At 44.3% G+C, this 14,607-nt stretch overlaps 1 protein-coding gene across 1 annotated transcript in view; it reads left to right on the top strand.

The window, feature by feature from the left end:
* The first annotated feature begins 680 nt into the window (after nt 1-680).
* Nucleotides 681-14,607, top strand: part of CDK13 (cyclin dependent kinase 13) — a 50,662-nt gene continuing 36,735 nt past the window's right edge. Inside the window, exons 1-2 of the mRNA XM_063129476.1 lie at nt 681-2,468; nt 12,358-12,969. Coding sequence (XP_062985546.1) covers nt 1,219-2,468; nt 12,358-12,969 — 1,862 coding nt within the window. The 5' untranslated portion in view covers nt 681-1,218. The remainder of the gene's footprint in view (nt 2,469-12,357; nt 12,970-14,607) is intronic.

Here is a 14,607-nt window from a genome sequence, read left to right as displayed (position 1 = left end):
GATATATTTTGACATAGCGTTGCAACTAGAAAACCTTAGATATGTTTCAAATGTTACCTAACAGACAGAAATTCCTTAATTGGAGCTTTCTCCTACTGCTATAATTCCTCGAGAGGGCTATATATTCACCCCCTTGTAGTTTTTAGCTGCTAGGGGCATCCGGGCCTGATGCTTTCAACGTGCTTTACCAGAAGAGGGTTTTTATGTTATACTCCTGTGCTTTTTATGTTAAAATCTGAACACCAGACATTCAACAGGTGAATCACCCCATCACTCCGTATGTTGATTTTCTGCTTCTCACGAGGTATTTACAAGCACAGGAGTCCTGACAGGGGGAAAAATAGAGTTGCGAATTCTGCCAGCAAAATCTCCCCCGTTCGAAGCCTAAGCCAATGTACTTCATTTGAATATTCGCTCATTCCTACGTGATTGTACCGCTCTCGCCCCGCATATGGAGGTTTCCACCAAGAGAAATCAGGACCCGGAAGAGTTGTGACAGAACCATCGAGACCGTCCCTATGAGGAGACGTTCGGAAGTCGCCTATCGAACGTTCCGGTATTGAGGGGAGGGAGCGGGGAGCGCAAGGAAGTCTCGCGAGCTCTTGTGGGCTTCGCTTGGAGAAGGAACTCTCCAGCTTGGAGATAGGCTCGTTTCTTCTTACTTCAGCGCGGACGCGCACGCGCAGTGGAGGTAGCTGCGCCGGCCGTCTCCCTTCTGTCTCTTTCTGTGTGCGAGTGGGAGCGAGAGAAGCGCACAGAGCGGGCGGCCGAGACCGTTTGGCGGCCGCTCTTCTTCTCTCCCGCCTCGGGCCCCGAGTGAGCCGACGAGCCGTGGTGCGAAGGAGCGCCGGCGGGAGACGGAGCGTCGAGGGGGGCAGGCGGAGGAGACGTTCGTGGCAGAAGCGCCCAGTGGAGCGGAGGCGCGCAGGCCGCGCTCGGGGCCCAGCCTGGAAATGGGGCGAGTTTGCGCCAGGCGGAGTGGAGGCCGCCGCTGCCGCCGGTGGTTTTAGGAGCCCGCGGAAGCGCGAGCGGAGAAGCGGCGATCGACTCCCTCCCTAGCAGCGTTTCCCTCCCATGTGAAGAGCAGGCCGGCGTTCGGGATTTGCCCTCCGGATCGGAGCCGGGCGAGGGGGCCTCCCCACCCAATGGCGGCTGGCGCTTCCTTCGCCCGCTCCTTGTGGGCGCCTTGACGGATCCTTGTTTCGCGGAGCGATCCCGATGCCGAGCACCTCGGAGGCGGCGACGTCCGGAGGCGGGAGCGGCGTCCGGGGCTGGGGCGGCTCCGAATCGCCGGCGGCGGAGAAGAAGCGGTTGCATCACCGGCGGCGGAAGCGCTACGCCGCGGCGGCGCAGCAGCCGCCCCCACTGCCGCCCTCGCCCGTGGCGGGCCCGCCGGCCCCTTCGCTGCTGTTCCCGCTGCTGCAGCCCTCGCTCCTGCAGCCGCCGCTGCCGCCGCAGTCCCTGCTGTTCCTGGCGGCCACCGGCGGCGCCGCCTCCTCCTGCTGTGGGGAAGGGGGGGAGCGGAAGCGGCCGCGGGGCAAGCGGCGCTCGGGGTCCCGGCACAAGCGGCGGCGCGGCAGGTTAGGGGGTGCTGGCGGCGGTGGCTCCGGGGCGGGCCTCGCGGCCTCGGAGCGGCGCGGGAGCGGGGCGGGCCTGGGGCCGCTGCTGGAGGCGGCGGCCGAGGAGTACGACGACGTAAGCTCCCAGTCGGAGGGGCCGCTGGGCGGCGGGACGGCGGGGGCGGGGAGCGGCGGGGGGAGCCCGGCCTCCTCCGGCGGCGGCGGCGGCGGCGGGAGCCAACAGCGCCCGAGCCGCGCCGAGGCGGATCGTAGCAGTCGGCGGCCGCGCAGGGAGCACCGCAGCAGCAGCGGGCGCCGCTCCCGGGAGCGGCACCGGGAGCACCGGCGGCGGGGGGAGGACAAGGACAAGGCACCGCCTCAGCAGGAGGGGGCGGCCGCGGCTGCCAGGGGGGGAGCCGAGGCTTCCTCTTCCTCCTCCAAGTCCCGCAGCCGCCACAACCACAGCGGCGGCCAGGACCGAGAGGGTCCTCGGAGCAGCAGCGGCGGCGGCAGCGACGGCCGCAGGAAGGGCTCAGCTGCCTCGCCTAGCAGCAGCAGGAAGGACCGGGAAAGTAAAGCCCACCGGAGCCGGACGAAAGCGGGCAAAGAGCCCCCCTCGGCGTACAAGGAGCCGCCCAAGGCCTACCGGGAGGAGAAGGCCGAGCCCAGGGCTTACCGGCGGCAACGGTCGTCCCCCAGCCCCTGCCGGGATGACAGCCCGCCCGGCCATAGGGCCTCTCAGAGCCAGCGGAACCGCAAGTCTCCCAGCCCCCGTTCGTCTCTCAGCCCTTACCGCCGCCGCTCACCCAGCTACAGCCGGCACAGTTCGTTCGAGCGCGGCGGGGATGTCTCGCCCAGCCCTTACAGCAGCTGGCGCCGCTCTCGCAGCCCCTACAGTCCTGCCGTCAGGTAATTCCGGGGGTGAGGAGGGCATGCTTGTGAGGCCTTTATCTGTGAGGCCTTTCTAAAGGGAAGGGCTCTTCAGCTGCGCTCCTTAAAAAGAAGAGGCTGGCAAGTCTCTTCTTAAGATGTGGTTTTAATAAGTAGCTGGGTTCCAGTGCAGACCCATATTTACGTTCTCTTTTCCTCTCCATTTTCCTTTTTGTTCCTTGAATCATAGTCGTACAGCAGTTGTATTAGTGATCTTCAGTTTAAAATCTTTTCCGGATTTGTTGAATCTGTGATACATTTGGCTTTCCTTTAATCTAGTGGAATTGGCACACTCATGCCCCACATGCAAACTGCCATAGTTAGACTGAGGGTTTCTTTCTGAACAGGTCTTCCTTTGCATTTGTTTGTTTGGCTTTTGCTTATTGAGTGTATGCCCTAAAATTGGGTAGTAAAAGTCTCTCTGCTTGGATTAGTGTAACTGACATGTAGTGAAAGTATTGTGAAATCCCTGTGAGAATTGTGGACTTTTTCAAATTGACAAGATCTCTTTGCGTTCTGCTTTCCACAATATTTTGCTCTTGAGCAGCTCACATCAAATAAACAGGAATATATAACAATGCAAGAACAGAATAGAAACAATTACAGACAGCCATAGTTTCAATACAACACAATACAAATAAACTTACCTAATCAAACAGTTTAGCACTAAGGAGAGAAAATGAAACCTTAACCAAGAAATAAAATATATTCTGTCTACAAGGACAGACAGATCTCTGTAGGGTTCTCCACAATTAAACATAAAATGTTGGTTGGCAGCCTCCCTCTCAGCTCTCACTCTGGTCTCCTATCTCAGTCCCTTCTATATCTTTCACCTGAGTAATTCACGATTGCCAGTCCTCCTCCAAGCCTCACATACACTCAGTTTTGAAATTACTCAGTCTCTCCCTTCTTCAGGCACTGTCTTCAGGCAGCAGGCTTTATCGAGCTCCAGGATGGTGGGATGAGACTGGTGGAAATGCTCAGCCCCTTGATATTAATCTCTGTTCACCCTCAGTCTTAACACTTTGCTATGAATATCAATTCCTCTTTCAAGTCAGTTTTGAAAACTTATGCGTTTAACATTGATCACAGTTCTGGTCATTGCTTTGTACTTTATTCTTTCTTAATCTGATATCTTGTTCTTGTATTTGAGTGGTTTCATCATATATTTGTAAATGGTGTTTAATCCTCAATCGTGATCAACACAAGAGAATGTAAGTTATCTTTTGCCTATTCTTGTAATTCTTCGGGGAAAGATAGTAGGGTATAATAGTTGGGTAGCAAGCATGTATCATTTTTGGAGCATCATGCATTCTTTTGATTCTTGTCACATGTTTCCTAGTCCACTGAATGACAGATATAACTGCAGCTACCCAACTAATGGGTGGGACGATCCTTGCTACACATACAAAGTAAAGTATTTTTACATTGTGGGTGGGAGGAATGCAGCAAGAACTGCAGCCAATACTGTAATATTTGAGCCTCAGCTGAATCCTGAACCACATGATTAAATAGGACCTGTCAGGCAACTATGGATGGCAACTTCCAAGCCTTTTTGTTGCAGATCCCTCTTTGCCCTTTAAACCCTGCCCTCTTCCTTCCATTAGGTGAGATTATACCATAGAAATTGGCAATTAAAAGCACGTACACTTCTCCAAAAACATATAAATCTGCACTGGTAAATGGTTCATCCTTTGCAACTATTGCTCAAATGAACTCTGTCAGGGTATGCCTGACTTCAGTCTTGCATGAGCTATTCTTATTTTACTGGAATTCTCATAGTCCAATTGTGTGTTTAAATTTACAAAGAAGGGGTGCATATTAAAGATCTCTTAGCAGATATTAATATGTGTTAAGTGATTTTGAGTGCACGTTCTTCCTTCCGAACTGAAGTGTCTGCAAGATGTTCAGCATTCCCTACAATCTGCTCTAGATGGTTGTCAGATTTGGGGCTGCGGGGTGAATGGGGAGGAGAGGATGGAGAAGTCCTATGTGAGCTGACTTCTGTTCAAGTGACATTGGATCCAAGCCAATGAAACTTATGTTAGTCATGACTAACTCTTGTCCTATTGATTTCAATGGCTCCAATCTAAGTATGACTTAGTCTGGATCTACCCCCTAGCAAATATTAGGCACAAGCAGGTGTTCAGCATACTACCTTCTGGCCATCCCTGAACTTTGCAATGCTACAAATTATTTCACTTGTCAAATCGAATTGAATTTGTCCTTGGTAAAGTTTTTTCATCACCTTATGAAAGGAAGAAACATTCGAATTTCTTTTTGGGTTAAAATTCAATAATCTTGTTTTTGCATATTGATTTTAATAGAAATGCATTGGAAGTTGAACTCGGTAAAAATAGGGGGGAAACTCTATCCAAAATACTTGGGGAAAGTAATGGAAAAGTCTCAAAAATGAAACAATGTTCTTGTTTGTAGTACTTGATTTGGTGATATAACTTTTTGGTAATTAATTGTAAACTTGACAATTCTTGACTGAGGAGATAAACTATGTTTTTGTGTTGTTGGAATGTTGATTAGGAACAGTTGTAGTTTTTTGGTTTGTGTGTGTGTTAGGTAAGTTTTGCTGAAGAGGTGGCTGATTGCTTGTTACACTATTCCTTAACATAGGTTATGGTTCAGATTTTTTTTCTATGAGGAATGTAGCTCTTAAGACATCTCTGGCCTTGGCATGATTGGCATATATTTACATAAGACTTTGTGACATAAGCACATTGAGATTGTGAAAGTGGTTTGCTTTGACCTGGTGGCTTCTAGTACATTCCTGTCCTGATGATAGGTCTCTATCTTATATGATGTGGCTATAATCATACTATCCTGGTCAGTGTGATTCACAACTATCTTGCTCTAAGAAGGGCAAATTTAAGATGATGTATCTCTTCGAACCAAGTAAAAACACCACAAGATACTCCTGTATTTGTTGTTGCAGTGTTGTGAGTTGAAAAGCATAAGCAGCTTTTCTGGAGAATTACTCTAAACTCTTTTGACCCTTGAAATTATCTTTTCTCCTTCTTTCTTTGGCCAAGCACCATCCCTCCAAATATGAATCCTCTAGGATTTTCCTCTAGTTGGAGGGGCATTGCAGAGCCAAAAAGGCACAGTACCTCTTAAATGCCATAATTTCAGTGATAGTGGAGTTATTCATATGGAGATGTAAAACTAAAGCTGACTACAGACAATTCATATTGTAATTGTATTTCTGGTAGATGGCTTCACTCAATTTGTCTGAAAATGCGTTTTTATTTTTAAGAAAAATGTTCAGCCTAAGAAACTTCAGGATGTGTGCTTTCTTGGAATCTTAATTTTGATCTCGTAATAAAAGGGAAAGCTTGGACTGGGGTACTTGGGGCTGCAGTGAGAAGGAAGAATTGAGGGGGAGATAATGGCAGAAGCAGCTTGCATGATCGTAGCCTTTCTTCAGGATCCCTTGATCCTTCAAGAGAAGTTTTTGTGGTGCTGGTGCTGCAGTGAGTGGGAAGGGGCAGAAAAGCCCTTCATGTGGCTTTCAGTTGTGCAGTCTTTGGATTGAAGCTTATATGTGCATGTAGATGTACCAAAAGTTTCAAGAAGCTAACTTCAGGGTTATAATAGTTTTTGTGGGTTGTTTTTTTTTTTGCGCGACAGTAGTCATTCAAATTCAGTTGCCTGATATGTTTTGACTTCACATGTGTGCTAGGTTCATAATTTGAAATTTAGAAACCTTAATGGGAAAAGGAAATAAATTGGAATTCCCCTTGAGCTATTTAAGATGTGTAGGATACAAATTTAAAATTGTGTTAAGTATGTTGGGAATTTATATGCCTGATCTTTTTCCATGCTGAAAAATTGTTTTGATACACTTCAAGCTATTCAGGTGTGAAATATTCAGGTGGTACGACATTAAACTATACCATAATGTACTTGATTGCAATACTGTGTGTGGAAAAGGAGTTTAGATTTAAGGTAAATCATAAGCAGTGTGACCGCATAATTGTATTGCATCTTCCATAAATTATTCCAAAAAAATGAATTGGTTTAATTTAAATTTAAAATGTCCGTGCAAGTGCTTTTAAGGTAGCTAACATTTAAAATTACAAAACCAAATAGCAGTATAGTGAGCACAGCAGCCGAATAATACCATATTCAGTGAGAGATTAAAATGGCCTAGGGAGATTTAAAAAAAAGAGTTTTCTCTGGTGTCAGAAAGACAGAAAGGAGGGTGCCAAGTGAGTTTTCTAAAGGCAGGGTGCTGCAGTTGAGAAAACAGTTAACTGCAGTCAGCACTCACCTAACATTGAACTTTGAATCATGCTCAGAACTGGACCAGCAGCCAATTATACTGTTGGGGAACTGTCAAGATATGTTCCCAATGTCCTGTCCTAGTGAGTAGTCTAGGAGCAGGGTTTTGCCTAACAGAAGTTTCAAAGTAGCCTTCAAAGCCCTATGCAAAATGCATTGCAGTAGTTGCATCTGGAGTTAACTAGAGAATGGATAACTATAGCCTGGTCATTTCTGTCCATGAGTGATTCCACTTGGTGAAAGATGCTCTGTGTCACAAATGCTGCTTGCCCTTGTAATGATAAAGCTGACTATAGCACTTTTGATTAAGTCTTATAATGGTTTCTAATTCACTTGATACCACTGTTAAGTAATTCTTAACAAAATACTTATCTAATCTTAAGTAGAGGTGTATTTAAAAGTATATTGGAATCTATTATTATTTTTTTGTCTTTGTGGTCTGGATCCAAAGAGCCCCATGTGCTAACTGAAAGCACTTCTGCTCTTGGTGGAAGAGGATACTGATTTTTCTTTCCATCAGCAACCCTTTGCATTGCATTGAATCACATTAGAGATGTGAAGGTCCAGAAGAAAACTGGCAAAACTCTGTGGGAAAGTATCCCTCCCACATTATTTCCAAGGACCTTTTTTGTGTGTGCTTTTTTTCTTGAAAAATTTAACAGCTGGCTTAATATTTTCTTTTAAAATGATGAATAAAATGTTTAAGACAAGATGTTCAGGTATAGCTATCTGGCATTTACTCTCTAAAATGACATCTAAAAATGAAATATGGTTATCAAATATTGTCTTTATTCTTTTGATGTCAGAGGATTTGTTAAAAACTTGCTGGCACGGAAATGATCACTTCTTAAGATACATATTCTGGTGAAATTTTCATTCTGACTTGTAACGTACTATACAGATTCAATGTAAACTTCATAGTGTTTCAATGTAGTGGTGTTGCAGCAACTTTAGACATTAATGTTGTGACTAGGACTCTTTCTTCCTGAAAAATAATAGTGTTTTTTTTAAAACACACACACAAGACATTTTTGGGTGACCTGGCAGACTGCAGCAGCCGGTCGGAGGGTGGGATCCAGGGTGTGAAAATGGCCTCTGGAAGTTATCCACACCTGCTCTAAAACATGGTTTAGTGTGATGTTCAAATGGAGCTTACTGTACTTTGTAAGAGAAATCCTTAGTAGTAACTCTGGTTGGAGTAATAGGTTCTCATTCAAGTCTCTAATAGATGTATATGTATAAAGCCTACTGTGACTTTTATTAAGATGTAATTCATGAAATTAACTTAAAATACTATAAACATTTAATATGATAGGTCACTTTCAATTTGTTTTTTGGTAATCTAGATAATTTTGCTTCTCTCTTGACTCAGTTACCTGCTTCTTCTCTGCTTAGATACTAATTAGCATATTCCCATTTTTAATATTGTGTAGCGTTTTGTAGTTGAACGTGTAGAGAGGATCCTGCCTTTAGAGCATGTATGTGAAAGAGCTATAGGGAATCTAAACTGATAGTGTTTCTACAGTAGCATTGGCCTGAGACACTTGTAACATTTCCTCAAGGGCATAGGTTTAACCTGGAACTAAGTTGTGACTTGGTTTCCGGGAGTAAAAATGGTGCTGGTAAGGAAGACTTGTGAAGTCTGTTAGAGCTGGGCTGGGTATCTGGACCTTCAAAATACCCAATGCCTCCTTGATGGACAGTGAGGTTCCTGCAGGTTTGAAGGAAGCAGTGGTGAGTCTCTTGTTGAAGAAACCAAATTTAGATTCTATGGTTTTCGTTAATTACCTCCCAGTGTCAAATGTGCCATTCTTGGATGAGGTGCTGGAGCAGGTGGTAGCCTTTCATCTCCAAGCACTGTTGGATGATACTGATTAATTAGATCCATTCAAATCAGGTTTCAGAGCTGGTTATGGGACAGAAACATCCTTGATTGCCATGGTTGATGACTTACACTGGGGAATGGATGGTGGGAATACAACCTTGTTGGTTCTACTGGATCTTTCAGTGGCATTCACTACCACTGATCATGGTATCCCCCTGGATTGTTTATCTTGGTTTGGATTAGGAGGTACACTGTTAAAATGGTTCTAGTCCCTCCTGGAGGAGTGGTCTCAGAAGGTGGTGATGGAGGGCTTCTTTTTCACCTGTGGCCATTATCTTGTGGGGTGCGATGAGGCTCCATTCTGTCCTCCATGTTTTTAACATGTACATGAAAGTGGTGGGGGAAGTCAGCTGGAGATTTGGGCTGAAGTGTCATCAGTATGTGGATGATACTCACCTCTATCTCTGGTTTCCATCTACACATCCCAGGGATGCTGTTAACTCTTGAACCAGTGTTTGGAAGCTGATTTGGGGTAGAGGAGGTTGAACAAACTGAGACTTAATCCAGACCAGGTAGAGGTTTTAGATGGGATTGCACTCCCCCTATAAGGTAGTCTGGAAGTCTTCCTTGACTCTGTATTAGCTGGGGAAACTCAGGTAGCTGTGGTATCCGGAGTATGTTTTACCAGCTTAGGCTGACACACCACCTGTGGCTCTAACTGGAGAGGACAGACCTTGCCTCAGTTATTCATGTTCTTGTGACATCCAAGTTGGACTACTATAATGTGCTATATACATAGGGCAAATGGCCTGGAAACTTCACCTGGTTTTCTCTGGTCTTCACCTTACTATGTTTTATTGGACTGTTTTGGTTAGTAGTTGCAATTGTGTTGTAGATTTTAGTCTAGGCCAGATGTTTTATAGATGGTCTTTGTTTATTATTTATCATTGTTTAAATCATTGTATCAATTTTTGCTATATTGGATTTTATTGTTGTAAGCTGCCTTGACAGGACTCCTGCCCTGAAAGTCAGTCTAGAAATATTTTAAAATAAAAATAAATTAGCCGGGGTGGGTGGGTTCCCTTTCTCCTTAATCCCCCAAGTCACAGTGCACCCCATTGAGCAGGGCCCCTGACTTCTGGGATAGCCTTTTCTGGGGTGGGAGTAGGGACTAGTGAAGGGAGAAAGGTGCTACGTTGAATTTTAAGAACATAAGAATTGCCATACTGGATCAGACCAAGGGTCCACCTCCATTCACACAGTGGCCAACCAGCCATCAGCCAGGGATGAACAAGCAGGACATGGTGCAACAGTATCCTCCCAACCATGTCCCCCAGCAACTGGTGCACACAGGCTTACTGCCTCAAATACTGGAGATGGCACACAACCATCAGGGCTAGCAGCCACTGATAGCCTTCACCTCCAGGAATTTATCCACCCCCCTTTTAAAGCCATCCAAATTGGTGGCCGTCACTACATCCTGTGGTAGTGAGTTCCATAATTTAACTATGCGCTGTGTGAAGAAGTACTTCCTTTTATTTGTCCTGGATTTCCCACCAATCAGCTTCATGGGATGACCCCGGTTTCTAGTATTTTGAGAGAAGGAGAAAAATGTCTCCCTATCCACATTCTCCATACTTGCATAATTTTGTACACCTTTATCATGTCTCCCCTTAGCCTCCTTTTTTCCAATTTTCTCTGGGTCCAAAATATAGAAGGCTGAATTCTCACAATGTGGTATTAAAAGATAACTATACTTTGAAACTGAACAGTTAAGCTGTAGTGTGTTGATTTAACGCAGTGATTTAAACAGCTAAGAAGATATTAATTTGAACCTGGCTTCCTGTTTGAGCCCATTAAAATGTATTGATGTTGAGCTTTTATGCCAAGTAGGAGAGCATGCTGATTTACATAACTTTTTCTATTAATTTATTTATTTAATTATTACATTTTTATACCGCCCAATAGCTGAAGCTTTCTGGGCGGTTCACAAAAATTAAAACCATAATAAAACAACCAACAGGTTAAAAGCACAAATACAAAAATACAGTATAAAAAGCACAACCAGGATAAAACCACACAGAAAAATTGATATAAGATTAAAATACAGAGTTAGAACAGTAAAATTTAAATTTAAGTTAAAATTAAGTGTTAAAATACTGAGAGAATAAAAAGGTCTTCAGCTGGCAACGAAAGGAGTACAGTGTAGGTGCCAGGCGGACCTCTCTGGGGAGCTCATTCCACAACCGGGGTGCCACAGCGGAGAAAGCCCTCCTCCTAGTAGCCACCTGCCTCACTTCCTTTGGCAGGGGCTCACGAAGAAGGGCCCTTGTAGATGATCTTAAGGTCCGGGCAGGTACATATGGGAGGAGGCGTTCCTTCAAATAACCTGGCCCCAAACCGTTTAGGGCTTTGAATGTCAATACCAGCACTTTGAATTGGGCCCGAACCTGGACTGGCAGCCAATGAAGTTGTAAAAGGACTGGCGTAATGTGATCTTGCCGGCCAGTCCCTGTTAGTAAACGGGCTGCCCTGTTTTGTACCAGCTGAAGCTTCCGGACCGTTTTCAAAGGCAGCCCCACATATAACGCATTGCAGTAATCCAAACTAGAGGGTATCAGAGCATGGATAACTATAGCTAGGCTATCTCTGTCCAGATAAGGGCGTAGTTGGTATATCAACCTAAGCTGATAAAAGGTGCTCTTCTATATTCTATAAACACGACATTATTTTAAAATATGGCATATGGTAATGCCTTCTAGGACTAGCCCCGCTTCCCACATTTCCCATAATATACAAACACGTTTGTGTTTGACTATAGGTAGAGTTTTGCAGTGATTTTCTTCATATAGAAAAGCAGCCTTTAACTCAGTGTGTTTGATACTTCATGCTTGGGGTCATAACTTATTCTAATATATTTATATTATTTATTTATTGCATTTCTATACTGCTATTTTGGAACCAACTATGGTGGTTTACAAAAATACAGAAAACAACCATAAAGACATGGTAAAACATTAAAACTATGTTTTTTAAAAAAAAAATTTTTTTTTTTTAATGTACACTGAGGTTTGTGTTCTAGGTTTGTTATTGAAATATTTGCAGTTGCTATTATTTAATGAGACAGGCTTTTATTTTGGTTATTACTTTAGTTTTGTTCTGTTTTGAACTTACACATTATGTTTTACTATGTTATTTTATTTTATGGTTTTCAGCTTTGTCTTTGTCTTTTATACCATCCATTAGCGCGTCAGCTAATGGATGGGATACCAATGTAATAAATACATAAATAAAGCTAAGGAGGCCTTGCATGTTTTAATGATTATTCCAAAGTTTTCAAGTATGTTTAGTTTTTGTGACATAGATAGTAGTATACAAATGACCATACATAGCTGTCTAGTGAAAGTCAAATCTCTCAGTACTAAAAGTCCTCCTAGAACACATTTCAATTTGTTGGGTGAAATCTTGGCCCCACTGTGGTATTGATTAAACTTCAGTCAGGTTTACAAAATAATAATTGCCTTTACAGATTGAAAACTGTTTTCTTTGGGGTCTTTTAAAGAAACAAAAGTCGTGTTTAACAGAGGTTTTAGGTTACTGACTGATCTCTTGCTGTTAAGGCCTTTGGCAAAGAAGCCAGTTATCCTGTAAACATGCTAAAGGGGTGACTATAAAAGCTGTTCAATAAAGACCAAGACAGCTGAGTGTAAAAATAGGCACTGACTAAATCTTTACTCTTCTAAGCAGAAGATCAGCAAAATCCAGAAGCAGAAGCCCTTACTCATCAAGGCACTCAAGATCTCGCAGTAGGCACAGATTGTCAAGATCCAGAAGTCGGCAGTCGAGTATTTCTCCTAGTACCCTGACTCTAAAAAGTAGCCTGGCTGCAGAGTTGAACAAGAACAAAAAAGCTAGAGCAGCGGAGGCAGCCAAAGCCAACGCAAAAGCTTCAAACACCTCTACACCTACTAAGGGAAGCACTGAGACCGGGGTGACTGTATCGCAAGCAAATAATGTGAAGGAACTCAAGAAGTTAAAAACTGAACATACACCTTCCCCTTCAGGTGGTTCAGCCTTGAAAAATGATAAGACAAAGACAAAAGTTCCTGTTCAGGAAACTAAAGGGGAAAATAATTTGATTGTAGAGAAAGCTGCTAAGCAAAAAGTTGCCGTGGTGAAGGAGAGTAAATCTACTCCTGTAAAGCCACAAACACAACCTGTCACAGTGAAAGAGAAAAGCAAGCCCCACCCACCAAGTGCGGCACCCAAGGAAAAGGATCGCAGTGTTGCACTAATAACTTCTACGCTGCCACCCCTGCCTCTTCCTCCTATGCTACCTGAAGATAAAGATACTGATAGGTGAGTTGTGAGATATTCTTCTTTAAAGCACAATTTCCAGCTACAAATCGCGTTGTTGTTGTTGTTTTTAAAAAGGTGGATTGTATTGAAGTATGAATGTTTAGTATACTGTACCAAACAATTGTGGGGTGGGGGAACTAACTTGATGGTTGCAATTCCAAGTATGGGTGTTTCCAGCTGAGTTTTTTGTGTGTGTAATCTCCCTGTCCCATTCAATTCGTAACCGTCCTGTGTTTTTCCAATGTACCATCCAGCATACCTTAACCAGAAAAAAAATCTGTTAAGGAGGAAAAGACAGAATCACTGCACAGTACGTTTTGATTGGCAGTGCTAGCAGTCATCAGTTTGAAAGTACCTTATGTTGTAGGCATTCAACACATAGACAAACTGTTCAACCCAATTTTGTTACCGCTTTTTTGATGACCATAGACAATATAGAAGGTTATTAAAGTTGACTGTTTCTTTGAGTCTTCATTATAGGGAACTAAAACGGGCTATGGTCTCTCCCCTCCCCTCCCCTCCCCTCCCCTCCCCTTTTACTAGCCTCTTTTACAACTAAATATTAGGGGCTTATAGCATGTTTTTGGTCGATAAATTAACACAACCCTTCTTTGTCCTTCACCCACTCCACTTACCTGATCAATGGACTGTGGCAGAAGGTTTCTCTTGTGTGCCTCTTTCTGCCTCCCCCTTGATCCATGTTTCTTTTGCCCCCATCTTTACTGCTACAGAAGGGGAGGAGCTGTAGCTCAAAAGGAGACAGGCCGTAGCTCCATGGTAGAGCATCTGGTTTGCATGCAGAAGATCCCAAGTTCAATCCTTGGCATCTCCAGATAAGGCTGGTGCTAGTCAATGTTGACAATACTGAATAGATGGACCAGTGGTCTGACTAAGGCAGCTTCCTATGACTCCTCCTTCTCTCTTGCTACTTGCAGGAGAGGCTTACTGCCCGATCCTATATATGTTTACTTAGAAATAAATCCTATTGAATTCAATGAGGATTACTCCAACATACAGAGAATCAAAGCCTGAAAGTGTTTACCTTCACCTGTCCCATGCTCTGTCAGGAAGGGAGAAGGAGAAGACATCTTCTTGGCTGTTTCCCAGTTCTTGGCTGTTCCCCACTCCCCATAAATTCCCCAGCCGGTGCTGTCTTTGTAAAGAGCCCATTTGTGATTTGCTCTGGCAGCAGCTACCTCGAGAGCAGCTGCTGCTAGGGCAAACAACAAATGGCTTCTCTGCAAAGATAATCACAGCTATTGAATACTGGATGGGTTGGTGTTTGGGTGGGGCAGGGAGGTCCAGGGATAGCATCTTCTCTTTCCTGAAAAGTTATGGGGTAACTGAAGATCATGATTACAGTGACATTGTAACGAGTAAACATAATTTTGAGTAAATACATTTAGGATTGGATTCTGACCATGTCTGTGTCTCACTCATGTGCCGTCTGTCCTGGCTCTCTGCCAGGTTAACACATGCATTTACTGCCACAGTCACAATACAGCCTGATAGCTGAATTGACTTGTTTGTGTGTGTGTGTTTTTATAACAGTGCTTCTAGTGCTTTCAGTCACACGGAATGTCCCAGGTGGGATGGTGGGTAGGCAAATTGACCCCAACACTGCATATTCATATGAAC

Source organism: Elgaria multicarinata, chromosome 1, assembly GCF_023053635.1.
Source record: "Elgaria multicarinata webbii isolate HBS135686 ecotype San Diego chromosome 1, rElgMul1.1.pri, whole genome shotgun sequence".
NCBI classification, from domain to species: Eukaryota; Metazoa; Chordata; class Lepidosauria; order Squamata; family Anguidae; genus Elgaria; species Elgaria multicarinata.
The sequence above is the reverse complement of the archived record's forward strand: the minus strand, read 5'-3'. Positions and strand labels throughout refer to the sequence as shown.